The sequence below is a fragment of the Chiloscyllium plagiosum genome, chromosome 7 (assembly GCF_004010195.1).
Source record: "Chiloscyllium plagiosum isolate BGI_BamShark_2017 chromosome 7, ASM401019v2, whole genome shotgun sequence".
Lineage (NCBI taxonomy): Eukaryota > Metazoa > Chordata > Chondrichthyes > Orectolobiformes > Hemiscylliidae > Chiloscyllium > Chiloscyllium plagiosum.
Genome location: NC_057716.1, coordinates 77,002,975 through 77,028,002, shown reverse-complemented (window position 1 = coordinate 77,028,002; position 25,028 = coordinate 77,002,975). Strand labels below are relative to the sequence as shown.

The 25,028-nt window shown below is 40.0% G+C and overlaps 1 protein-coding gene across 6 annotated transcripts in view; it reads left to right on the top strand.

Moving 5' to 3' along the window:
- The window catches only part of LOC122551720 (von Willebrand factor D and EGF domain-containing protein-like), a 279,402-nt gene that overhangs the window by 247,175 nt on the left and 7,199 nt on the right, over positions 1 to 25,028 (top strand). For 4 of the 6 annotated variants that reach the window (XM_043694080.1, XM_043694079.1, XM_043694083.1 and 1 more), the window contains 10 exons: positions 2,543 to 3,070; positions 3,842 to 3,937; positions 4,086 to 4,181; positions 8,510 to 8,605; positions 10,427 to 10,522; positions 10,791 to 10,886; positions 13,521 to 13,616; positions 15,140 to 15,235; positions 16,980 to 17,075; positions 19,047 to 19,144. In XM_043694080.1, coding sequence (XP_043550015.1) covers positions 2,543 to 3,070; positions 3,842 to 3,937; positions 4,086 to 4,181; positions 8,510 to 8,605; positions 10,427 to 10,522; positions 10,791 to 10,886; positions 13,521 to 13,616; positions 15,140 to 15,235; positions 16,980 to 17,075; positions 19,047 to 19,144 — 1,394 coding nt within the window. The remainder of the gene's footprint in view (positions 1 to 2,542; positions 3,071 to 3,841; positions 3,938 to 4,085; positions 4,182 to 8,509; positions 8,606 to 10,426; positions 10,523 to 10,790; positions 10,887 to 13,520; positions 13,617 to 15,139; positions 15,236 to 16,979; positions 17,076 to 19,046; positions 19,145 to 25,028) is intronic. The other 2 variants (XM_043694082.1, XM_043694081.1) reach the window with 2 other exon arrangements.

Below are 25,028 nucleotides of genomic sequence, written 5' to 3'. Positions count from 1 at the left end.
AGACCACCATTAATTGCCCTTCCAAGAGTGAGATGGTAGCAGACTGGGAATTACTTTAGACTTTGTTGCTACTGTGTAGATAGCTACATTCTGACCAAAGAAAGTGTTGGTTTGATCAGCTTGAGTGTCGGATGGAGGCATGAAGCTGAGAGTTACATGGATATCACATTTTTCGATGTGGTCGCTGCAGCTTGAAGTGCATACAGAGAAGGAATGGGTGGCCACCAGTTAGAAGAAGCGGTAGCCATTATCCTGCAGAATGGCTTTGATGTGGCCTAATTCAACATCAAGCTTGCACAGTTAGCAAATGGCTCTGGACCTGTTTACAAGCCTTTTTTTTTATTTGTTCATTGAATTTGGGCTTCACTGGCTAAGACAGGCAAGTAGTCAAGGAAGCCACAGACCGCATCTCACTCAGAAAGAAAGTTTTTTTCTGCTTTGCAAAGTGCTGAGAATAATGGTTCCACTGGGGAGTGTAGTCAGAGCCCAGTTGATCAAGGGGGAAGGAGAAAAAGAGGGAGAACACTGGAGGTAGGAAACTCAGCAGTGAAGGGTACAGACACTGACATGGCTTCAAGGATAATGTCTTCGTGGGGCCAGAGAATAGGATGTCATGAGACACATGCCCGTGAATATAGCAATAGGCAGTTAGAACAGATGAATGCATGGCTGAAAGGTTGGTGTTGAAGGAAGGGCTAGAGAATCCTGAATCACGAGGCTGGTGATTGGGGGCTGGGAGGAGTGGGGGGAGCAGTAGCCATTATCCTACAGGATGGCTTTGACGTGGCCTAATTGAACATCGAGCTTGCATGGTTAGCAAATGGCTCTGGACCTGTTTACAAACATTTTAAAATTTATTCATTGAATTTGGGCTTCACTGTCTAAGACAATATTTATTACCTATCCCTAATTGCCCTTGAGAAGATGGTGATGAGTTTCCTTTTGAACTGTTGCAGTTCAAAGCAAGAGCTACGAGAAATGGGGTTTCCTAGGCTATAGAATCTATTTGGCCACACATAGTGTCTTTAAAACTCAAATGCACAATTACTGAGTTCATAAGTTCAGTGTAAATTGATTGCCACGATGTAGTGCTGTCTGCAAACTTTTAATTTTTTCCTGAGTAGAACACTGGTGAATAGGTTAATGATGTCAAGTGAGCATATAGATACAGCATTACTATCAATAGTCAAGATTAGAGTGGTGCTAGAAAAGCACAGCAGGTCAGGCAGCATCCGCAGATCAGGAAAATCGACGTTTCAGGCAAAAGTTCTTCATCAGGACCCAAAATATTGATTTTCTTGCTTCTCGGATGCTGCCTGACCTGCTGTACTTTTTCAACACTACTTTAATCTTGACTCTAATCTCCAGCATCTTCAGTACCCAGTTTCACTTTATTGCTATCAATATACAAGTTCTGCATGGTTTTTGCAATTGTAAAGGAGTCCTTCGCAGTGAACGGTTGCGCAAATTGCATAGTTGGCCAGTTCTTGTTGTACGCAGTGGCCATAGATAACATAGGGCATGAAAGGACATCATATTTGTGCGCCTTGGGCAGCCCAAATATACACAGAATACCATGAGATGTCAGGATAAGCCTTATCATGTATATCACCCGTTAGTTCAATGCTTTCACACAAGTCCTATAAGCATTTATTTTAGCTTGTTTTCAAGTAAATGTCTGGTTGTGTGGACTAGCTGTTCCAATGGATACAAATTTGGACCCATCATTAAGAATGGTCTTCATATTGTTGATATAATCACACTTGTTAAAGATAACTGTTCACATTCCTTTGTCAGGTTTACTGATGTATATGTCTGGGATGGACTCATGGTGCATGTGAAAATCAGAGTAGTCTTTCGAAATCCCGCAATTTGTTGTGCATTAGTTAGCTCGATCAGTCATCTGGATGTGCATTTCACTGCTGTTTTAATGCTAGATATACAGACTATATGTCCCAAAGACTGGAATATCATATCAAACAGCATATCCCTTCAGCTGTTCGCAACAATCAAAATACTGACTATGACTAAGGTTGATCCCATTCCTTAATGGTCATGGTAGATTGGGATTTGGAGAATATGCTGGGCCATAGATGTAGAACATTAATTTTTAATAGTTTCATGTGAGAACAGATGAAACTATACTTATTCCATCATTGAGGAAGCAGCACTGAACACAAGCTGATCTGTGAATCAGACAAAAAGTGGGGAAAGCAAACAGAACGTAAAATCTTCACAGTTAATTAAATCATACATTGCCCTCAGGTCTTTGCTTGGATATCCCCAGGTTAAAGTGAGTTTGAATTGACAATACGATGCAGTAACTTTATTTTGACAGGTTTCCATAAATGACCTTGATTGCATCTGCAATTGCAATTGTGATACTACTGATGGAATTTTTCCCATTTTCAGTGATTAAGAGTAAAAATGCCGTATGGTAAAGATGACTAATTTCCTGTAATTTCAAATGGTGATACATTTTAAATGATCCTTTTGAAATTATTACAGATGCATTTGTAAACTTTTGTCTCTGTTCCTCTAGTTTCTCCACATGTTGCTTCAAGATTTCGTCAACACTGGTTTCCCACTCGAAGAATAAGTAACAGGCCAGTTAGACTGCCACCAATGAGCCAAAAAGCCACTCCTGGCTTTACTCCTTTGACTGACAGAGTGACAATGGAGAAAGCAGTTACTAAAGCAAAACCATCTCCAGCTCTCAAGACAGATAAGCCATATGCAACTTTGAGCTTACCTTATTCCATTGACTCAAAGATAACAGATACTGCAGCTCTAAGCTCTGGAACCATATCTCAGGTTGCTGTTCAACCTAAGGTTTTACAAAAAACAACCACACTTTGGAGACCTGCTGCCTCTGCACTGCGAGCTGTGACAGCATCGCAAGCCATTTCCATCACCCACATCAGTAATGAGTTAGTTCCTACTGAGAAAAAGAAGACCTGTGCTGACATGCCTTGCTTCAATGGAGTTCCCTGTGAGCCCACAGAGTTTGGGGGCTTTAAATGTGGACGATGCCCTTTTGGATATACTGGTGATGGTTTAATATGCAAAGGTAAAATGCACTGACTGTGAAGAGAGTTTAAATAGCTCACAACTGTGTTGGTTATGTTGCTTTCTGTACAACAATTGTAAAATCCATATAACTGCTTCAGAAACTTTCAATTCAGTGTGCACTCTCAATGGTCTCGTATGATCCTATCTCACACCTTTAGCTGTATACCCCTACATGAATATTCTGTCTCATAGTACTGGCAGATTGTCTAGCCCCTGTCATGCAATTCCACCTCAGTCACTAGCCTCCCACCATCCTCAATTGCTGTCTCATTGCCGTCACACGTTTTCTCATCATGTGCTTGCATAGTTCCGATTCTTCCTCGGCCCCTTTCTGTTCGGTGACCACCATCTGTTGTAAGATGTGTCTCAGAACATGAGAAAGACACGTTTTCTGTATCTGCAAACTACAGAAATGTAAAATTGTGTATATTTTAAAACTAACTTAGAATTGATGTGTAATGGATTATAAGCCCTACTCTTCCCCATGTACACCTGAATTCTGTGTCCAGTATGATCTCTGGCCAATCCAAGAGATTATACACAGCTCAACTTCACCCCCTCCGTTTAAGAATACCCCCTTCCAGTAGTCCTTCCAAGGAGATTGCACATATTTTCTCACCGGAAAGTCCAGCTGAGTCACAGCTGGCTATTTTCTTTCATCGTGCCACCTGTTCTCAATGACTTTTCAGACAAATGTTGCAGGAATGATAGTCATGTGTGGCATTTAAAAAAACAATAAGCCCCAACTAACAACTGTGATATTTATTAGCTATATGCAGGTACCCTTGTGGAAAGAATATGGAATGTGCGGCTCCTAATACATGTCGTTGCATGCCTGGGTACACAGGGTATAACTGTCACATAGGTAGGAACTCTACTTTGTTTAAAGAGGTTTTGCAAGAAATGTCCTTGTTTGAAACGTTTAAATTTGCAATGTTATTGGCTACAAATGAATGACTGCAGAGTGTTTTATTGGCACAAAGTCTAATGTTATGCTCACTTGTCTTTATTAGCGATCTGTCGGCCTGATTGCAAAAACAGAGGGAAATGCATCAAACCAGATGTATGTGAGTGTCCCCGTGGATACAATGGCCTGACCTGTGAAGATGGTAGGAATAGGTTTTTTTGTGTCCACCTCCAGAAGGGATACAAGTTGCATGTTGCCTATTCGTATGCCTGTCAGGGTCTCTACGTAGTATGAGAGCCAAGATTAATATTGGTAGCATTTACAGAATCCTATTTGGCAGCTTTTTTACTTCCGCTAATACTTTGGACTGCTATTACAAGAATTACTGAAAGTTATAGGTTATATTAACAGCTATCAGCCTGCACAACTCTTGCCTCTCCAATTTCTCTCTTTTTAACAGAGAGCCATGGAATCCCATTGTATCTTTGTTTGGAAAATCAAGAGAAAAACAGAAGCATTAACTCCCTCTCTGACACTAATTTGATTTAGTCCCTCCCTAGTTTCTTTCCCTTTTTGTTACATTTTGTTATATTGAGACTGCCCCTAGGGAACAGTATCTCTTTAAATAGGGTCTTGTGGTACAGTGGTAGTGTCCTTGGCTTTGGGTTAGGAGGCTTTAGTTCAGATCCCATCTTTTCCAGGATGTATCATAACATGTCTGAACAAGTTGATTTTGAAAAAAAATCAACAAGCAATACAACATAACATCACATTTTGATCTCAAAAGGATAGCTCCTGAATGATCAAGATTTCTCCTGTAACCTTGCCTGAGCACCTTAATGAGATCCATGCACCCACTACTGAGTAAGCACATCATTGGTCTGTCAAAGGCATGTTCTTGTTGTCTGAATTGATCTGGAGACATCCTACAGTACTGGCTTAAGTTTGTGTTTAAGGTTAAAGATACCAAAGGCTTCATGAGAAGTGGCTGGAGATATAGCAGCAGCCTGAAGAGGTTGCAGAGGAATATCCATTCCAAGACAGATTCATACAATTCTTAAATGGAATATCTCTGCTTCCAAATCTGGTGAATGCATTGAAGGTGTACTTTACCCTTTTTCTTTTCACTAAAATTTCAACAACTGCTTTCCATTCCATATAACTCTCAAAACTTCCATACATTCAAATCCATGAAGGCAACCTGCCTTAAAAAACTGTTTCAATATGGGTGTATCTCTGCTGTACTTCATCAGACAGGCAATGTATTGATAAAATCTTAGCCAGGTATCTGAACACTCAATTATAGTGCCTCAATAGCATTTATGTGTCAATTTTGTTTTGTCCATGCGAGTGCAACATACTTATTTACTTCCATTTAGTAAAGATGTGTTGCAAGAACTTTCCATTAACTTCTCATCAGTGCTACTTGTGAAACAATAGTGTCAAACATAGTCTCTTCAGACTGAGCTAATCCTTGCCTCATCCAGGTAAATTCCAGGGTATACCTCTTGTGCTCCTGTTTTGAAGTTTGTCTGAAATTAGACAGTTAAATCTGGAAAACTGAGAAGGACAATCCACTCCTATTCTGGCAAACCAGACCTAAATAATAGGTATCTAACCATAATGGAGGGGAAACACTCCTGAGAGCTACTGCTCCAAATGTGGCTGAAGCTGCCACATTAAGTGAAGTGCCTTGCATTGTGTTTAAACTGTCAGTGAATTGGACTGAAATGTTAACCTGAAACATGGTGATGGCACTGCCATTAATTTATGATGTTCTACAGGGTTCTTCTGGTTGTTGTTGCAAGGAACCATGGGGAAAGGGGGGTGCTTTCTCCACGGACGTTTCAGTTGCATGGCTGAAATGCCTACCCAGGATTTATAATTGTATTAACCTTACACTGTGTTTAGAAATCTCTGTTGTGTGTACAGGCCATTCTGCTATAATGCGCGTTTTATTAACGTGAATTCACTGCAACGCGATTGATGAATTGGTAATACTTTCTAAAGCGCAAACTTTTAAAACATCTGTTGGCTGTAACACTAATACATTGCCAATACTTTAAGCACTGTTTCTAAAGGGTAATTTTTCTATAATACGGGGTTGCACAAGAACGCCACCATCACATTATAGAAGAACTATCTGTATGTTGACCATATGGTGCTATCCTCATCCTTGGCTGAATCGCACACTTAATTTTAAAATGGTAACACAATAGTCACGGTTTTCGAAGATGGTGTCAAAGAAAACTTGATTTCTGAGGTCCACCTTGTAGATAATGCATGCTGCTGCTCCTCTGTCAATTGGGATGAAATACATTCCCAGCATTCCGAGAATGTAACATTCAGAGACCAGAGCATTTCAAAAAGTAATTGCAGCATCTGTGGAGCGAGAAACAGAGTTAATATTCTTCAAAGAAGAGTCATATTGGACTTGAACCATTAACCTCTTTCTTCACAGATGCGACCAGACCTGCTGAGCCTGTCCAGCAGTTTCAGTTTTTATTTCACATTCCCAGCACTTTGCTCTTACTTTAGCATTCCAAAAGATGTGAGGTAACAACATGCAACATTCTACCCTGGATAGGGGTGGGTATTATTGCTGTCAAATTGTGTATTCTGAACGTTGTTCTTTGTTCGAAACCACGGAACCTTGTGACCTTATTCTTTCAATAAGTCCTCTAGATCTCATCTGATGTCTACTTTAAAGGTCACTGTTCTCTAAAGTTGGATTGTAACAATTTGGCGACCTTGCCTGGAATCATAACAAACATCGTAACATAACATGTCAGTCTGGTCTAAATAATACAAATGACAGCAGTAATACAATCTATTACAATACAAATTATTTCTTAATATCCAGAACTAACTGGGAAATGTAGGCAATATAAAGTGATCAGACCTATGGTGCATGTCAATAGCAAATGCAATCAAGACTGGTCCCATGAATTTCTCATCCACCCCTTGTGCCCCAAATTTTGATGGATTATCAAATCTTACTAAACTTCACAAGGGATTACTCTTCATTGACTGCCTCAATAACTGTTCCTATTCTAGTTTGTTCCTCTTAGACTCTGAAAGTAAACTCCAGTACTTACTACAGGAACAATCATAGCTTTTTGCTGATAGCAGATTACATCAAACTTGAAACTGCCTCAGAGTTTTCACTGAGCCCTAATATTCCTCAATTAAGCTGTAGTTTTCTAACTCCCATTCTCTCAGCTGTACTGAGCTATTCGTCCTCATCGGATTCTTCTGAGCCCCTCATGATGCCCCCTTTCACCAGTCCAGTGGTTTTCTCACTTCTCTAGCTCCTCAGGTCTGTTCTGAGTCCTGTTCTTAGAACTGCTAGAAATGAGTAGGCAGCTATCAGGGCTTGCTATCACTGCAAACATGACAGAGCCATCTACCTACTCTCTCTTTCCCTACTGTACAGCTCACAATCAACACCCCTAAAATAGGGTCTGCTCTGTCACATTAGAGTCATAGAAATCTCTAGAACAGAAAACGTCCCTTTAGCCCATCATGACCATGCCAGTCAAAAACACCCATCTAACTATTCCAGTTTCCACCACTTGGCCCACATCCTTCCGAGTACCATCTAAATACTACTTAAATGTTATGAGGATTTCTGTTTCTACACCCTTCCAGGCTGCGAGCTTAAGATTCTCACCAACGTCTGGTTGAAAAACAAATTTCCCAACATCTCTTCTAAATCTTCCCCATTCTCTCCCCCCCACCCAAACCTCTTAACCTTTCCCTTAAATGTTGCACCCAGTCATTGATTCCTCCATCAAGTGGAAACATTTCTTCCTGTCTAACCTACCTATGCTCATCATAAATGTATATGTCTCACTTATGATCCCTCTCAATCTCCTCTGTTCTGAGGGAAACAATCCAGACTATCCAATCTCTCTTCAGAACTAAAACTCTCCAGCTCAGACAACATCCAGGTAAATCTCCTCTGCACCTTCTCCAGTCCTGTCACATCCCTCTAATTATGTGGATTCCAAAACTACGATAATCCATCTGTGGCTTAACAAATTTTTTGCAGGTCCAGCATAACCTCCCGAACTCTTCCTCCAACTATCCATGATACCCCGAAATTGCTTTTCAGTAACCATTGAACTGTCTTGAATGAGCTACCAAAAACCTTGCAACAAACCCTGTTGCTATCACAGGGTAGATTTAAATATTGTCACCCAACATCTTTTGGAAAGATCTGTTCTGTCTCACTCTCGCAGAAATCTTACACTGGAGGGCTGTATTGTATTCCCTTCAGCTGACTGTATCCGTTATTTTAATCTATTGATATTTAACCAGTGAAAAAAATGTTTCCTCCCAATTGATTCCTTTAATGATTGACAGCAAATAGATGTTTCAACACAAACTACAAGACATTAAGTTACAATCCAGCTTCTATTCTATTTTCAGTAATGAAATTGATGAGACTGATGAAATATGAAAATATAAGGCAACTCAATGTACATATTAATGCTATGGTGCACTAATGATTTTTCTTCAATAAAGCTCTCTGTATTCCACCCTGTGAACATGGTGGATCTTGTATAACCAGAAATACCTGCTCCTGCCATTATGGGTTCGTGGGACCAAGATGTGAAACAAGTAAGTGTACTATTTGACGTGGTATTACCTGGCATATTAAAAACTTAAAATTTCCTCATTTAATGTAAGTTGGACTTTATTAAAGAGAGGATCAAGTACAAATTAAATCCACTTTACATGAAAAATTGGCACCCTGATATTTATTACATGTGAGGACTGAACCATTTTGCTCCACTGTGACAAATCATCTGACTGTTCTGGAGTACCCGACGAAGGAGTAGTATTGGTCATTTGCTCAATATAACTTAAAGCTCGAGCAAGACCTTGTCTCATGGCAGACTAAAATTATGGAATAGACTACTTGAAAATGTTGTTCATTCTGACATTATTTAATATCTTTAAAAAGTTTCCTAATTAATACATGTCAAGATCGCAGGTATCAAGTCAAATCTCAAACTGTGGATGCTGGAAATCTGAAACAAAGACAGAACCTGCTGGAGAAACTCAATAGTTTTGGCAGCATCAGTGAAGGGAAAAGAGAGTTACCATTTTGTGTCCTGTGATACTTTGTTGGAACTAAAAGAAGCTGAGAAATGATGGCATTTATGCTGATGAAGGGGTTTGGGGGTGGGTGATGGAGTGGGGAATGAGATGAATAGATGGAATCAAGGTCCAAAGAATGAGATTGGAAGATCATAAGAAACAGATATAGGATTAGGTCATTCAGTCCCTCCAACCTGTTCCGCCATTCAATAGGATCATGGCTGGTCCGACATTCCTCATGTCTACTTTCCTACACTTTCCCTGGAACCCTTGATTTCCCTGACTGATCAAGAATCTGTCTACCCAAGCCTTGGGTATACACAAGAACTCTGCTTCCACAGCTCTCTGTGGCAAGGATTTTGAAAGACACTCGACATTCTGAGAGAAGAAATCGCTCCTCATCTCAATCTTAAATTGGTGCCTCTTTATTCTAAGACTCTGGAATAAGAGTGCACTTTGAGGAGAAGCATCCTGTCAGCATTGACCCTGTCAAGCCTTTTAGGAATCTTACATGTTTCAATAAGATCACCTCTTATTCTTCTAAACTCCAGGAAGTATTGTCACAAGCTTTTTAGCCTTTGTTCATAAGAATGTTCCTCAGTACCAGGGATCATCTCTGTGAATCTTCACTTAACTGCCCCCAAATGAAATAACATCTTCCGTTAAATAAGGGGACCAAAACTGCTTAGAGTATTCCAGATGTAATCTCACCAGCAGTGCAGTGAGACTTCCCTACTTATATACTCAAATCCCCTTGAAATAAGAACCAACATTTCATCAGCTTTCCTGATTACTTGCTGCACCAATGTGCTAGTGTCTGTGTTCTGTGCACAAGTACCTGCAAGTCCCTCAGAGTTGCAGCTTTCTGCAGTTTACCCCATTTAAATAATAGTTATTTTGCTTTCCCTTCCAAAATGAACAACTTTAAATTTCCCTACATTGCCATCTTTTCTCCACTTACTGTACCGATCAGTATATCCCCTTCCTTCCTCCAAGTCATTAACATATATATTGTAAACAGTTGCAGTCCCAGCTCTAATCCACATGGAACCCCATAAACCACAGATCACCAACCCGAATAATAAATCCTTATCCCCACTCAGTGTTTCCTGCACATTAGCCAATTCTCTATCAATGCCAATGTACTACTTCCAACCTCAAACCTCCTATGCTAGGAGCAACCCACAGAAAACAGAATCCCAGGGATGTGGAACTGGGTAAGGAACAAAGGGACTTGGGTTTCACATCATGTGAAAGTATTTGTTCTGTTGAAATTGTGAAGTCCTTCATTTCTTTGTGCCGGTGGACACATTGAATGCAATTGTTTTCTATTTACAGTGGTTTGTAATAGACACTGTCAGAATGGCGGGAAGTGTATTTCCCCTGACGTGTGTAAATGTAAAGATGGTTGGTCGGGACCCTCCTGTGAAACAGGTAAATCAATTGGAACCTTGAGTGTTAAACTTCAAATCTGTATTTTTGTCTTCACATGAACATATGTTTGTGTTGTCAACTAAAACTTTTGCACATCTCTCCAAGGAGAGCTTTTGCAAGATTTAACGAAATGCGAAATTCTCCTTAAAGTCATTCCAACCCACAGCAAATACCTAAGAAACAGAAGTTATTCTGCTTTTCTAAACATGCAATGTATATTGTCACCCAACTCTTAATTGATATACTGATTAATTTCTCATTTCTGCAGCTGTTTGCACCCCTGTATGTCTTAATGGCGGAACTTGTGTTCGACACAATATATGTATTTGTCCTCGTGGTTTCTATGGACTTCACTGTCAGAGTGGTAAGTTCTCTCCCTAAGGGCTTTTATTTATGATTTAGCACTATGCACCATTCTGAAAGCACTGGGTTTCTGCAAACAATCTAATGACTAAGAAATACATGGGAAAAAGCATTGCATTCCTTGCTGTTTAATCTGGGTTGGAATAAGTCATTCTGAGCCATTCTGTTCAAGGGTTTTATTTAGTTCAGACTCCAAACATTTTATTGCAAAAATCAAGGATCATTTCTCAAATGCTCTCCACTTCAAGCATACTCATTTGTTTTCAAATATATGTTGTTCCCTGGGTTTCTGCTCAAAATTCATATCAGCAAAGGTCTGCCATGAACGAATGCAGTGTTACAGTTTAAAACTTTTTCAAAGTTTTGCTTCTGTAAAAAATAGTCTCTTGATAAATTGTAACTGGGAATGAACATACTACACCAAAAAACACACTAAGTCACAAACAACAAAACAGAAATTGCTGGAGAAACTCAGCAGGTCTGGCAGCATCTGGAGAGAGGGCAGAGTTAACATTTCAAATGTGCTGATCCTTCTTCAGAACATACCAAATCACAGCATGAATTCATTCGTTGTAAGTAAACCCAATTTTAAATGACTGAAAACAATTTTTTTGGAAAAAAAAATCCAGTTCCCTCATGGGACCATAATGAACTCCAGCATAACAAATGTGTACCAGAAGATCTTTCAAAATACAAATAATAGCATCCTTGCACCCCAAGTATTTAAGCTTAAGTTTTGAAATTTCCTCAAAGGCGCGAGAAATGAAAATTATGTTACGATGCAGAGAGAGCCTAATGAAAGGTTCCGACCTGAAACTCCAACTCCCCTTCTTCTCTGATGCTGCTTGACTTGCTGAACATTTTCCCAGCTCCACAGTTTATCCACAATAAAATCAGCTCCCTGCAACCACCACCACCCCCGCCCCCAACCACTGCATTTGCAACTCAAAATAAAAACATTTAAAATTCTTCAAAATTAAACCCCAGTGATTTACTAACTGGGCTTTGTGAATAATCGATTCCAGATACCAAGTTTGTAACTTAAACAAAAGATTTTGAGTTATTAACAATTCAGAAATTTTAACAGAACAAAATTAAGCAAAGCAATTTAATTAATGTCTATGGTTTAAACTCAAATAACCTCAGTTTTCAGCCCAATTCTCAGAAACAAAAGAGACAAACAGACACAATGAAAGATTATTTTTAATAAGTAACAAAACTGGCCAGATTACTTAATCGTTTTTCACAATGTGTTGTTCCGCAGGCATATATCGTTGTTTCTTGGATAATTTCCTGAGGATGTTGATCAGTGCTACCTTTTCACTTTACAAAAAACAAAGGACGGGGATGCTGGAAATCTTAAAGGAAAACAGAAATTGCTAGAGAAACTCAAAGCTGGTAACATCTGTGCAGGGAAAACAGTGTTAGAGTTTCAGGTCCAGTGACATTTATTCAAAATCATTCCACAGATGCTACCAGACCTGCTGAATCTCTCCAGCAATTTCTGTTTTGTTTCAGTAACACTTAAAACTTAGCTTCTAGTGTCTGAACTTCCAACAGTTAATAATGGAAGATTAGGCATCAAATCCTCATCCCATAGCCAAACTCCATCTCTCAGAAACACCCAGTTCAAATCAGTTCACAAGCTCTGGTCTTGCCTCTGTTTGACCAGCATGTTCCCTCCCAGACTTCATAGCAACAATTCCCAGGTACTGACCTCTTAATAACCAAACATCGCCTGGTTAAACATACTGCTTTCCCAGAACTGAAAAATCTGTAGAAACCTATGATCAAAAACCAACTTGCAATTCACCTGCTGTCTCAGCTCACATTCACAGCTGCAAACCAAAAAGTTGTTTAATAAACAAAGTAATAAAAAAATCAGCAATGGTTCTAACAATTGCTAGTGATGATCAATGTACCTCAAGGATGGTCCTGCTTCCAGGAAAGTCAAGCTGCAGTGAATACAGTTTGTCCTTAAAATGTGAGCACCTGTTGATGCTGATATCAGGGGAATTGTACCAAGTAAACAAGTGTGACCAAGCACAAACTCCAGGTCTATTTCCTTTCTTTGTGAAGTGTATAACCAATTATGTTCTTTTCAAGAATAAATATATTTATCTATCCTTTTGTGATTTTTTTTTCTCATATCAGCAAGTTTCAGAACACGCAGCTTGCACAGCACTTCCAAATATCGTTGTGCTAGTGGGAATTAAAAAGAGCTGATAAGTCATTGCGTAATTCTGTACAAATCCAATGTACCCTTCCACCTTTTAAGAAGCAGGTGACGTTGCTAATAAACTATTTCACGGGTCGTCGTGCTCAAGATTAACGCTTCAAAATTAACCCTGATACTTTCCATAGTAAACTTTCAGAATTTCAAAGTCAGCACAGCACACTTACCAGCAATTGAACCCTGAGTTTTAAAGGGATCATTGAAACCTGAACCCAAGCAACACAAGACCAGTTCTGAACTGTCGTCATTCATCTGCATTATAAAGTCAGAGATTTATTTTAATTTGTTTAAATAATTGTGTAATAGTACTGCTTTGTCTAGGATGTATTTTTATACATAAGGGAGTGTCTGAATGGAAGTGCCCATGATAACATTAAAATATAATCTCCTGTTTTATAGCTGTTTGTAGTCCCCCTTGTAAGAATGGTGGTCACTGCATGAGAAACAATGTGTGTGCCTGTCCTGATGGTTATACGGGAAGAAGATGCCAGAAGAGTGAGTTTTTTAAGAGTCTGATCATCATAAATATTAAAAATGTGATCTTCTATGTTTAAAATTATCAATGAAGCTAATAGCAAAAGATGAGCCAATAATACATACATATTCCATTTGTAGAGTTTGCTTTTATTCCAGTATGATGCAAACTCATATAGCATTGTTCAAAAAGCTTTATGTAGTTTCTTTTTATTATTTTTGCACCCATTTTATATCTCTTTATGACTTTCATCATCATTTGTGATTTACACTGGGCCTCTTGAACATCTGCCCCTTTGCTCCTTGTCGAATTTATAAAAAGATGTTTTCCAAACACCTTTCAGTTCTGAAGCAGAGTCATACCGGACTTGAAATTTTAACCGTCTCTCTTCACAGATACTGCCAGGTTTGCTGAGTTTCTCCAGCATTCTCTGTGTTTGACTCAGACTTAAAGCATCAGCAGTAATTTGCTTTTCTTCTTCATTTACTGACTAAACAAACTTTAGGATTAGGATCATTTTGCTCTTGTGTTGACTGTCTCTCATTCTAGTCATGCATAAAGGGTAGGTACTCATTTAACTGTTGCAACCTGAAGACTAACCACAACACTCTGCATTTGAATACTATCAGTTCCTATCAGTCAGGAATCCATTTGGATTTCTACATAAACCTTCCAACTGTAAAGTTGTAAACGAGATGGCAAATCAGCAGAGGACTGTTTTGGTAGACTCCAGTTACATTTGTACTGCATGTGAATTTCCTGTTGATATATTAGGTTGTGGTTTCACATGGACCATTTGCCAAAGCTTTGTTGAACACTCGATTCCAATGCAAGAAAAGAGGATTTACTTGAATGAGTAACTATTGTCCATGGCACAGCTGTACATGTGACTGTGAATTTACCATAGTTTTTGAAGGCAGCTTGCCACAAAATATCCGTAGATTTCATTGAATAGATTAATGCCAGTTCAGCAGATATGACCATTCAGGCTTTGATCAAGCTGTCAGCAAATGTACTCTAATTAGAGTGTTTGAAATGAACTTTCCTATCTAAGAACTATACTACATTAGGATAATGAGATCTGCCACATAGCTTGCAATTATGATCCATTTATCATTTGTTAAATCAAAGTATATACTTGAAGATGCATAAAGGTATGCATCTCTTTTTTTCCAAAAATCTCACATAGATAAATTGTCACTGAAAGCAGTATTGAACTGGGAGTGAAGAAAACGACAGCAGAGCAATGACCACCCAGGCTTAAAAAGGCTGTACTTGAAACATGCAGAAAAAAAAACAAATAGCCTTTAAACTATAAAACACTTTAACTAAGAATTTCAATCTCCTGTGCAAGATCAGATCCTAGCAATTCAAAACACTCATTTTACAGACTTTGTTCCAACCTAGTAACATAATGCAGATAACTATCCGATCAAATGGGAAGTGTGAGAGATTTCAAAGGACTAGCAGCTTCACGGTCTGTGGTGGAAGGCCATTGGTCTTCTGAAATTTGAAATATTTGACCACATTATCCTTTGTGCAGGTGTCTGTGAACCAATGTGCATGAATGGAGGGAAGTGTGTGAGCCCAGGTATCTGTGACTGTCCATCAGGCTGGAAAGGAAAGCGATGCAATCAACGTAAGTGCACCTTGGAATGCGTCGGAGGGCAAATAATATGGAATTTGATTAGGTTAATTCAGATTTTCAAGACTGCATTTGGTTTGGTAGAAACTGATATTGAAAATTTAGCAATGCAGTAACCAGTGAAAGACATTATTCAGTCCATTCAGCATGCACCAATTTATTTCTGTACACGAGCCATCTAGTATAATTAAATGAACCTGCTCATTTTGCATTCTATTTAGTATTCTTCCTTATAAATTCTTTAGGAGGGGAATTTGACAAAGTTTGCATTAGCAAGTAATTTACAGCAATGAATTCCATATCGAACAATTTGGTATGCCAGTAACATTCCCCTAACCTTTAATCCTTTTGTGACAATCTTAAAACATGTGAACTGTCAGTGTAGCCTCATTAACATTTGGGAAATAATGGACCACTAAACTGGTCACAACCTTGAAGACTTTTACAAGTCACTCATTATTTTTCTCTACACCAGTGAAAAATGACTGGATTGTCAAGAGCAGCTTTAAGATTTTGTTCTCATGCTATTTCTCACTATTGATGTGAGAGTATAAAGATCTCGCATTTCATCTCAAATCACAAGAAGCACGGCACTTTATTGGAAGCAGGCTTCCAGTAACATGATAACTTAATGATAACCCAGACACTTAAATGCCTGAAGAATGTCATGTTTGTACATAATAGTTTGTAATAAATATCAGTTGAATTCTTGATGATAGCCATGCCCAGATTCTTGGTACGAGAGATAACAATCATTGCCACATCAGGTAAAACATCCTATTGGAGGAAATTTCAGACCAATGCATAAGGTTTATACAGTAATATTATTGTAATCTGGCATTCCACTATCCGGAATCTCTGGAATTTCCCCCAAAATTGGCTTGAGCTACCACTATGATGCTTAATGACATACACATAACATGTCAATCTATGTAACCTATTTGGAGATGTTGGTGTTGGACTGGGGTGTACAAAGTTAAAAATCACACAACACCAGGTTATAGTCCAACAGGTTTAATTGGAAGCACGAGCTTTCGGAGCGTCGCTCCTTCATCAGGTGGTTGTGGAGGACGCAATTGTAAGACACAGAATTTATAGCAAACATTTACAGTGTGATGTAACTGAAATTATACATTGAAAAATGCCTTGATTATTTGTTGAGTCTTTCATCTATTCGTATTTGAACAAACAATCAAGGTATTTTTCAATGTATAATTTCAGTTACATCACACTGTAAACTTTTGCTATAAATTCTGTGTCTTACAATTGTGTCCTCCACAACCACCTGATGAAGGAGCATCGCTCCGAAAGCTAGTGCTTCCAATTAAACCTGTTGAACTATAACCTGGTGTTGTGATTTTTAACTATGTCTCCTAACTTTTCCATTTTTATGAGCTGTACCTCAAAGCTCAGTAATATAATTTGGCACAATGAATTATGTTAATGATGTTAGGTTTATGAGCCAAACCAATTGAAAATGTGACTGACTTCCTGAGGTCATGACCATGCATGCTTTTGGTTTTGCATTATAACTCTAGAAGTGTTATAATATTTTAACTCCCTCAAGATGCCATAAAGCTCTCTCTGCTCCACTCATTCAGGTACCTTATTGAGCAGTATCCCTTCTATTACCTGACGTTGATGGTTTACCAGCATTGCCCATTCCCAGAGTGTGCTGGATAAATGACGTTTACACTATTTCACTGAACAGATTTTCTGTTATTAATTGTGTACCCAGCAATCTGTCTGCAGAAGTGCTTGAATGGTGGAGAATGTGTGGGAGCCAATACCTGTCACTGTCAACCTGGCTGGGAAGGAGTACTGTGTCAAATCCGTAAGTAACTAGATCTAGATTGTATGTTATGTTGCCAGTGTTGCTGCCTTTTCACTTCCCTGCCCTGTAACATATGATTTCAATATCTTTATATTGTTAAAAAATGAAGCTTAACCACTTTAAAATTGATTGCATAAACCCTGCAGATGAGAAATTGCCTATACTTTTTTGTGGATCAGAGCTTGTCTAAACTGTAGAATCACAGGTTACAATACATAACTGGTTCACTTGGCCTACTTTGTGTGAACAGGCTTGTTGTAGAAACATTCCTGATCTAATCACACTCCATTGTTAAAAACCTTTCTGTGTTTCAACTATTGACCTAATTATGCCTTTAACAAGCAAAGGTCTCTGTCTCAACCATTTCCTGTGGCCAAGTAATCAATGGAAATATCTCTAATCTCTCTCCTCAGTGGTCATTTTGGTTAGAACAAATTTAACATAATGTGAACACTTCTAAGCAGTGTATTTAAAGGTTATAACGGTACTGAAGAAAGTGAAAACATGTCATTTACTAGCAAGAGAAGCAGAACCATTAGGGATGACCTAACAGAGGTCTTGGAGATTGTAAAAGAGTTTGATAGACTAGATATAGAGAAAATATTTCCACTTGTGGACAGTGCTGGAACTGTGGGCCATTAACATCAGACACTTAATAAATCAAATAGAGAATTTGTGAAAAAAATCCTTTATCAAACCAGCAGTTAGAATCTGGAATTTGCTATCCTACTGGTGTGGACGGACTTTCAAAGATATGCAATAATGTGCCATAGACCTTGATGGAAAAAGGGACAGTGACAGTGTGGATCTGAAATTGGTGAAGTGGAAAAAAAGCAGTAGTGTTGAATGGTTAGTTTTGAGGACTGGAGGAAGGTAACTTGTGCAATTTCCCAGGGGGCTGGACAAGGAACACTACAATTTTTGATTTGTATTAATGACCTGGAAACAGGACACAAATTTCAAAATGTGCAGAGATTGGTGCCCTTGGAAGTATTGTGAACGGTGGGAAGGGTAGTGATAGACTTGGAAAGAACATAGGCTGCGGTATTTTATGAAAACATTTCTTTGAAATTTTCATTAGATTTTTTTCTAACATATTCTGGTTATTTATCATTATCAACACACAGAAATTCATTGAGCATCTCTTCCACAATGTGCTTTCCATATTGGTGAAGCGTTTCTGGCAAAACTTTAAACTTTTATTGATACTATGTCAGTGTCAGTCATATTCCGGCAGCATTATGCCTCGTCCCACTGCCAGAGTAGGGTACATGAAAAGGGAGCACAATGAAATGTTGGTACAGGACCTGATTACCCCTCTCACAGACTGATAATCAATTCTAGATTCTGACCCATTTTGAAAACCATTCAAGTGAGCACTACCTTACAGAATGATATCTTTACCCTCATGTAGCTAAAATGGCTGTACTGTGTTCTCCACTCACAATGTTTTGTATGAACGAAGTTTTATTTTTAAATCCTAGATTTCTTGGTAGGTGCTGATACTAGTAACACTAAATAAGAAAAGATTTTTTTTTGAAATGGGGAAGGAGGTCCTGTCCGGGAAACAATGCCATTTATTTGCACTTTCAAAACTGTTACAGGCATAAGTAAATTCAGAATAGAGCAACAGCATGGCTATCCAATCAATAAGTAGAAGGTGATAAGACTAGATGATCTGATATCTCTATAAAACAAATAGCCAATTGTGTCAATGATTATATTTAATCATCAGTTTGTCAACCAAGCAGTGGTAGAAACACCACAACTAACTGATGTACCCCAAGCACAGAAATGAATATTAATCAGGGTTCTCTTTAGTGATTGTTATACTGAGATAATTGCAGAACATGTATTACATGTTTGCATGTCAGCAGAAAATGTTATTTCATATCTTCCTATTTAGTTGGATAAGTAACCATCTTAAATGTGGAAATTTGGCTTCATATTCATGCTTGATTATCTTTCCAGCTATCTGTGAGCAGAAATGCTTGTTTGGAAGTAAGTGCATCAGACCGAATGTGTGTGCCTGCAGGAGAGGATACATGGGCTTAGCCTGCGCCAGAAAGGTAAAGCTTAAAGTGAAATGATGGAAAGTTGTTTAGGCATATGCATTCCAAATGAAATCTCCATCACATTGATTGATTAACATGTTTTGGATTCAATTACCACCAACTCACCATGATTTACAGCAGTTTTTCCACATTTATCATTCTTCCACTTTTGGAGGAGCAATTTAGATACAGGTAATAAATATTGTCCTGGCCAGCGATGCCCATATTTCCACGAAAAAGTTGATCATGCTCTAACCATTCCTAATGTAGATCTGGAGGGCTATGAATATCCCAGAATTATATCCCTGACTTCAGTAGAGAGTGATGGAAATTTTTGATATTCTTATGTCAATCCATTTTTTTTTGGGGGGGGGGGGGGAGGTGTGGGAAGAAATAAGCATCATGGTCCTCTTATAATCCCAACTAATGGTTAGACTGGACAAGTTAGATTCCACAAGGGAGCCTGACTTGATAGGTCCTGTGTTTAATTTTTGCAGTCCGTTAATATGGCTAATCACTGAAATACATTCCTATATAGCTCCAGACATTCCTTAACAACACAATGCAAGTTAATTATATTGCTTTGTTTTATTTAAAAATTATTCTATATGCATATCAAAGAAAGTTCAAAAGATCATGACACAAACATCAAAACAAGTTTCAACCTGTTTCTCCACACTACCTTTTTACAGAAACTCAATCTGAGAGACAAATCAGCTTCTTAAATCTTTACTGAAGCTTTGCAGTTCCTTTTCCTTCAACTGCTGAGATTTTTAGGATTGTTTGCTGAGTCCGCTGGTTTTTATAAAACATTGGAGCAGATTTAGGCTATTTGGCCCACCGAGTCTGCTCCACTATTCAATCCAATGGACATGATCTTCTCCACATAACCTTTGATCCCCTTACCAATCAAGAACCTCTCGATCTCTGTCTTAACCACACTGAATGACTTGGCCTCCACAGCCCATTGCAGCAATGAGTTCCACAGATTCACCACCCCCAGGCTGAAGAAATCCACCCTCACCTGAGTCGTTCCTTCAGCCTGAGGCTGTGCCTTTGGGTCCTACTCACTCCTACAAGAGGAAACATGTTCTCCAAGTCCACTCTACCCAGGCCTCTGTTTTCTGTAACTTTTGAAGCAGATTTCTCTTCTCATTATTCTAAGCTCATCGAGTACAGACCTAGATTCTCATGTGACAAGCCCTTTATCCCTATGATCATTCTTGTAAACTCCACTGGACCTCGTCTCATGCCAGCACATGCTTCCTTAGATAGAGTCCCATACTTTTCAATATTCCAAATGCAATCAGACCAGAGCCTTACACAGCCCGAGCATTATACCCCTGCAGTTGCATTCTAGCCCTATTCAAACATATGCTCACATTGCATTTGATTTCCAAACCATCAACTGAACCTACATGTTAGCCTGAAGAGAATCCTATACCAGCACTCACGAAATGCTTTAGATTTCCGAGGCCTGTCCCTGTTTAGACAACAGAGCAAAAGTGAGGACTGCAAATGTTGGAGATTAGAGTTGAAAGTGTGATGCTGGAAAAGCACAGCCAGTCAGGCAACATCTGAGGAGCAGGAGAGTCGATGGTTCAGGCAAAAGCCCTTCAGCAGGAATGACACTGTGAGCCGAGGGAATGACGAGATAAATGGGAGGGGGGTGGGGCTGGAGGGAAGGTAGCTGAGAGTGCAATAGGGAGATGGAGGTGGGGGTAATGGTGATAGGTCGGAGAGGAGGGTGGAGCGGACAGGTAGGAAGGAAGATGGACAGGTAGGACAGGTCATGAGGGCAGTGTCGAGTTGGAAGGTTGATTCCGGGATAAGGTGGGGGGAGGGAAAATTAGGAAACTGGTGAAGTCCACATTGATGCCATGGCATTGGAGGGTGGGTTGGTGGGGAGCGTGGACCTGACGAGGGAGTCGCGGAGGGAATGGCCTTTATGGAAGGCGGATAGGGGTGGGAAGGGAAATATATCTCTGGTGATGATGATCTGTGGGTCTCCCGGTTCTACGATTGGTCAACAAACATACTTGTAAATGACTCTTTGTCTAATATGCAAGTAATCGTTTATTGTATGTTGGCAGATTCTGATTCGCCCAGAAGTATGAAAACTTCTTGGCAATCAAAAGAATCCAACAACCTTACAGAGTTTGCATAAGGTTTATATACATTATTCATCCTCAGACATGGAGCATGATCGCATTGTAACAACCAATCAATACATGATATCACTTCATGGGTAGTTGCTTGAACCAGTGATATTGCTTAAGTCATCATGGTTTATGTCACCTTTACAAAGATTCACAGCTTGCAAAGTGTGGTTTAGTATTTCCTCTACGAGGACTCACAGCTTGCAAAGTGTGGGTTTCCTCTGGGAAGTAGGACAAAATGGACTAAGGACCTGCACAAAATTACTTCTGTATTGCTAAATTAGATTGCAAAATAACAGTTAATTCTAAATTGCAGCTGGAGACAAAATGGTTCCCAGCACCTATGTGACTGCTTGGTTCCTGTGCCTACATGACCACCTGCAGCTAGTCTCTAAAGCCATATATATATATAGCTTTAGAGACTAGCTGCAGGTGGTCATGTAGGCACAGGAACCAAGCAGTCACATAGGTGCTGGGAACCATTTTGTCTCCAGCTGCAATTTAGAATTAACTGTTATTTTGCAATCTAATTTAGCAATACAGAAGTCATTTTGTGCAGGTCCTTAGTCCATTTTGTCCTACTTCCCAGAGGCCCATATCCTCCGTGGTGGGGTCCGTTTGTAGGTGGCAGAAATGGAAGAGGATGATGCAATGTATGCGGAGGTTGGTGGGATGGAAGGTGAGGACCGTAGGGGTTCTGTCCTAGTTGCTGTTGAAGGGGTGGGTTTCGAATGCGGAAGTGCGGGAGGTGGATGAGATGTGCTGGAAGGCATCATCAACCATGTGGGAGGGAAAATTGTGGTCTTTAAAGAAAGAGGCCATCTGTTGTGTTCTGTGGTGCAACTGGTCCTCCTGGGAGTAGATGTGGTGGAGGCAGACAAATTGGGCATAAGGGATAGCATTTTTACAGGAGGCAGGGTGAGAGGAGGTGTAATGCAGGTAGCTATGGGGGTTGGTGGGTTTGTAGATGTCAGTGTTGAGTCAGTCACTGGAAGGGGAGGGAGGTGTCTGAAATGGTCAGGTGAATTTTAGGTCAGGGTGGAATGTGTTGGTGAAGTTGATGAACTGTTCAACCACTGCATGGGAGCACGAGGTGGTGCCGATGCAGTCATCAATGTAGCGGAGGAAGAGGTAGGGAATGGTGCTGGTGTAATTACAGAAAATAGACTGTTCCACAACCGCCTAAGTCTCTAATCTTCCTGCCAAAGTGCACAAGCTTACACTTTCTTAAATTGTATTCCATCTGCAACTTATTTTCCCACTCTCCTCGTCCTTCTGCAGCCTCCCCAATTCCACAGCATGACCTGGCCCTCCACCTTTCTTTATGTCATCTGTAACCTTAACAACAGTGTTCTTGATTCCTTTATCCAGATCATTAATATATAATTATGGTCCCAATACTGACCCCTGCTGAATTCCATTAGTCACCAGCTACATCCCTTTGTCCCCACTCCCTGTGCTCTGCCAGTCTGCCAATCCTCTATTCATTTCAGTATCTTACACTGAACACCATGGGTTCTTATCTCATTTAGCAGCCTTGTGTGCAGCATCTTGTGAAAGTCCTTCTGGAAATCCAAATAGATCATATCCACTTTTGTCTCATTACTGTCAAAGAATTCTAATAGACTTTTGTTCGATGAAGCTGTGCTATTTTACCGTGTGCTTCCAAGTACTCTACAATCTCATACTTAATAATGGACTTCAAGTCTTACCAATGACTGAGGGGTCACTCTAACTGGCCATAATTTCCTGTCTTCTGCCTCCTGTCCTTCTCAGACAAAATATTACATTAGCTCTTTTACAGTTCTTCCTGACACCAGTGATTCCTGATTGATCACCATCAATACCTCCACAATCTTCTCAGTTATCTCCTCCAGAAATCTAGGGTGTAGTCCATCTGATCCATGTGATCGAGCCACCTTCAGATCTTTCAGCTTCCCCAGCACCTTTCATTACTAACAGCTACTACATTCACCTCCTCTGCCCCCAACTCTCTTGAAGTTCTGGAATTCTGCTGGTGTTATTGAATGAAAACTGATGCAAAGTCCCTATTCAGTTCCTCCACCATTTCTTTGTTCGCATTGCTAGTTCTCGAGCCTCATTTTTCAATGTCCAATATTCACCTCTTGCCTCTCCCTCTCTTATCTTTCAGATATCTAAAAAGAACTCTTCCAATCTTCTCTTATATTACTAGCTAGCTTACTCTCCTTTCCCTACCTTAAGGTTTTTTTTAGCTATCCTCAGTTGGTTTTTAAAGTCTTCCTCATCCTCAGGCTTCCCATTAATCTTCATCACATTGTTTTCACTTTCTCCTGCTTTTATGCTATCCCTGGCATCTCTTGTCAGCCATGGCTGCCTCGTCCCCTTCTTAGTTTGTTTCATCTTCCTTGGAATGAATTTCTGCTGTGCCTCCCAAATTACCCCCAGAAACACCTGCCACTGCTGCTCCACCATCTTTCCTGCTAGGCTGCCCTTCCAGTCAATTCTGGCCAGATCCTCCCTCATGTCTTTGTAGTTACGTTTACTCAACTGTAATACCGCACATCTGATTCAATCTTCTCCCTCTCAAATTGTGGTCATATTATGGTCACTGAACCTTAGGTTTTCTTTCACCTTCAGCTTCCTAATCAAATATGCCTCATTACACGTCACCCAATCCCAATTTTCCTGTTTCCTCATGGAATCTACCACAATCGACATTTCGGGCAAAAACCCTTCATCAGGAATAAAGGCAGAGAGCCTCCATTGCCTGAAATGTTGATTTCGCTGCTCCTTGGATGCTGCCTGAACTGCTGTGCTCTTCCAGCACCACTAATCCAGAACTGATTACACTGTTATGTGTTTGTTCTCTGTCATAAACTTAAGACAACTAGTTTAGCTTTGACTCTGGAACAGAAATTTCAAAGTTTTAGTTCAGAAAAATTCAGTTTCAGTTCAGAAGGTAACATTTTTCTTCTAGCAAGAAAACCAAGTTGTTCAGATCAGGGGAACCAGTCACTTCAGCAGAATTGGTTTCAAGTCTGTCAAGTTTCCAAGCTGAGAGAGTTGGATTGAAATTTGCAAGTTGTTGAATTGACAAAGGTTAGGCTATCAGAATTGTGAAGCAGGAAGATAGATCCAGGAGGTAGTGCTGAAGAGGCCTCAGCCCTTGAGTTTGTCTAATCGGTTTCAGATTCTTGCTCCTGATGTGGGTGAGGGTGTTGGCTATCGGGAGGATGAGCGAACAGATGATAGTACTGTGATACAGAGAGACATTCAAGAAGTGGGGAGTGATGTGGAGCAGAAAAGAGAAACACATATATAATTGGTGGTAGGAGTCAGAGGAATAGTCCCTGTTCTCGGCGACCAGGATCAAGATTCCTACTGCCAACCGACTTGACACTGACATTTTTTACAAACCCACCGACTCCAACAGCTACCTGGATTACACTTCTTCCCACCCTACCTCTTGCAAAAATGCCATCCCGTATTCCCAATTCCTCCGCCTCCGCCGTATCTGCTCCCAGGAGGACCAGTTCCACCACAGAACTCACATTCCACCCTACCAACCATCGCATAAACCAAATTATCCACTGACATTTCCGCCACCTCCAAAAAGACCCTACCACCAGGGATATATTTCCCTCCCCACCCCTTTCCGCCTTCCGCAAAGACCGTTCCCTTCGTGACTACCTGGTCAGGTCCACGCCCCCCTACAACCCACCCACCCATCCTGGCACTTTCCCCTGCCACCGCAGGAA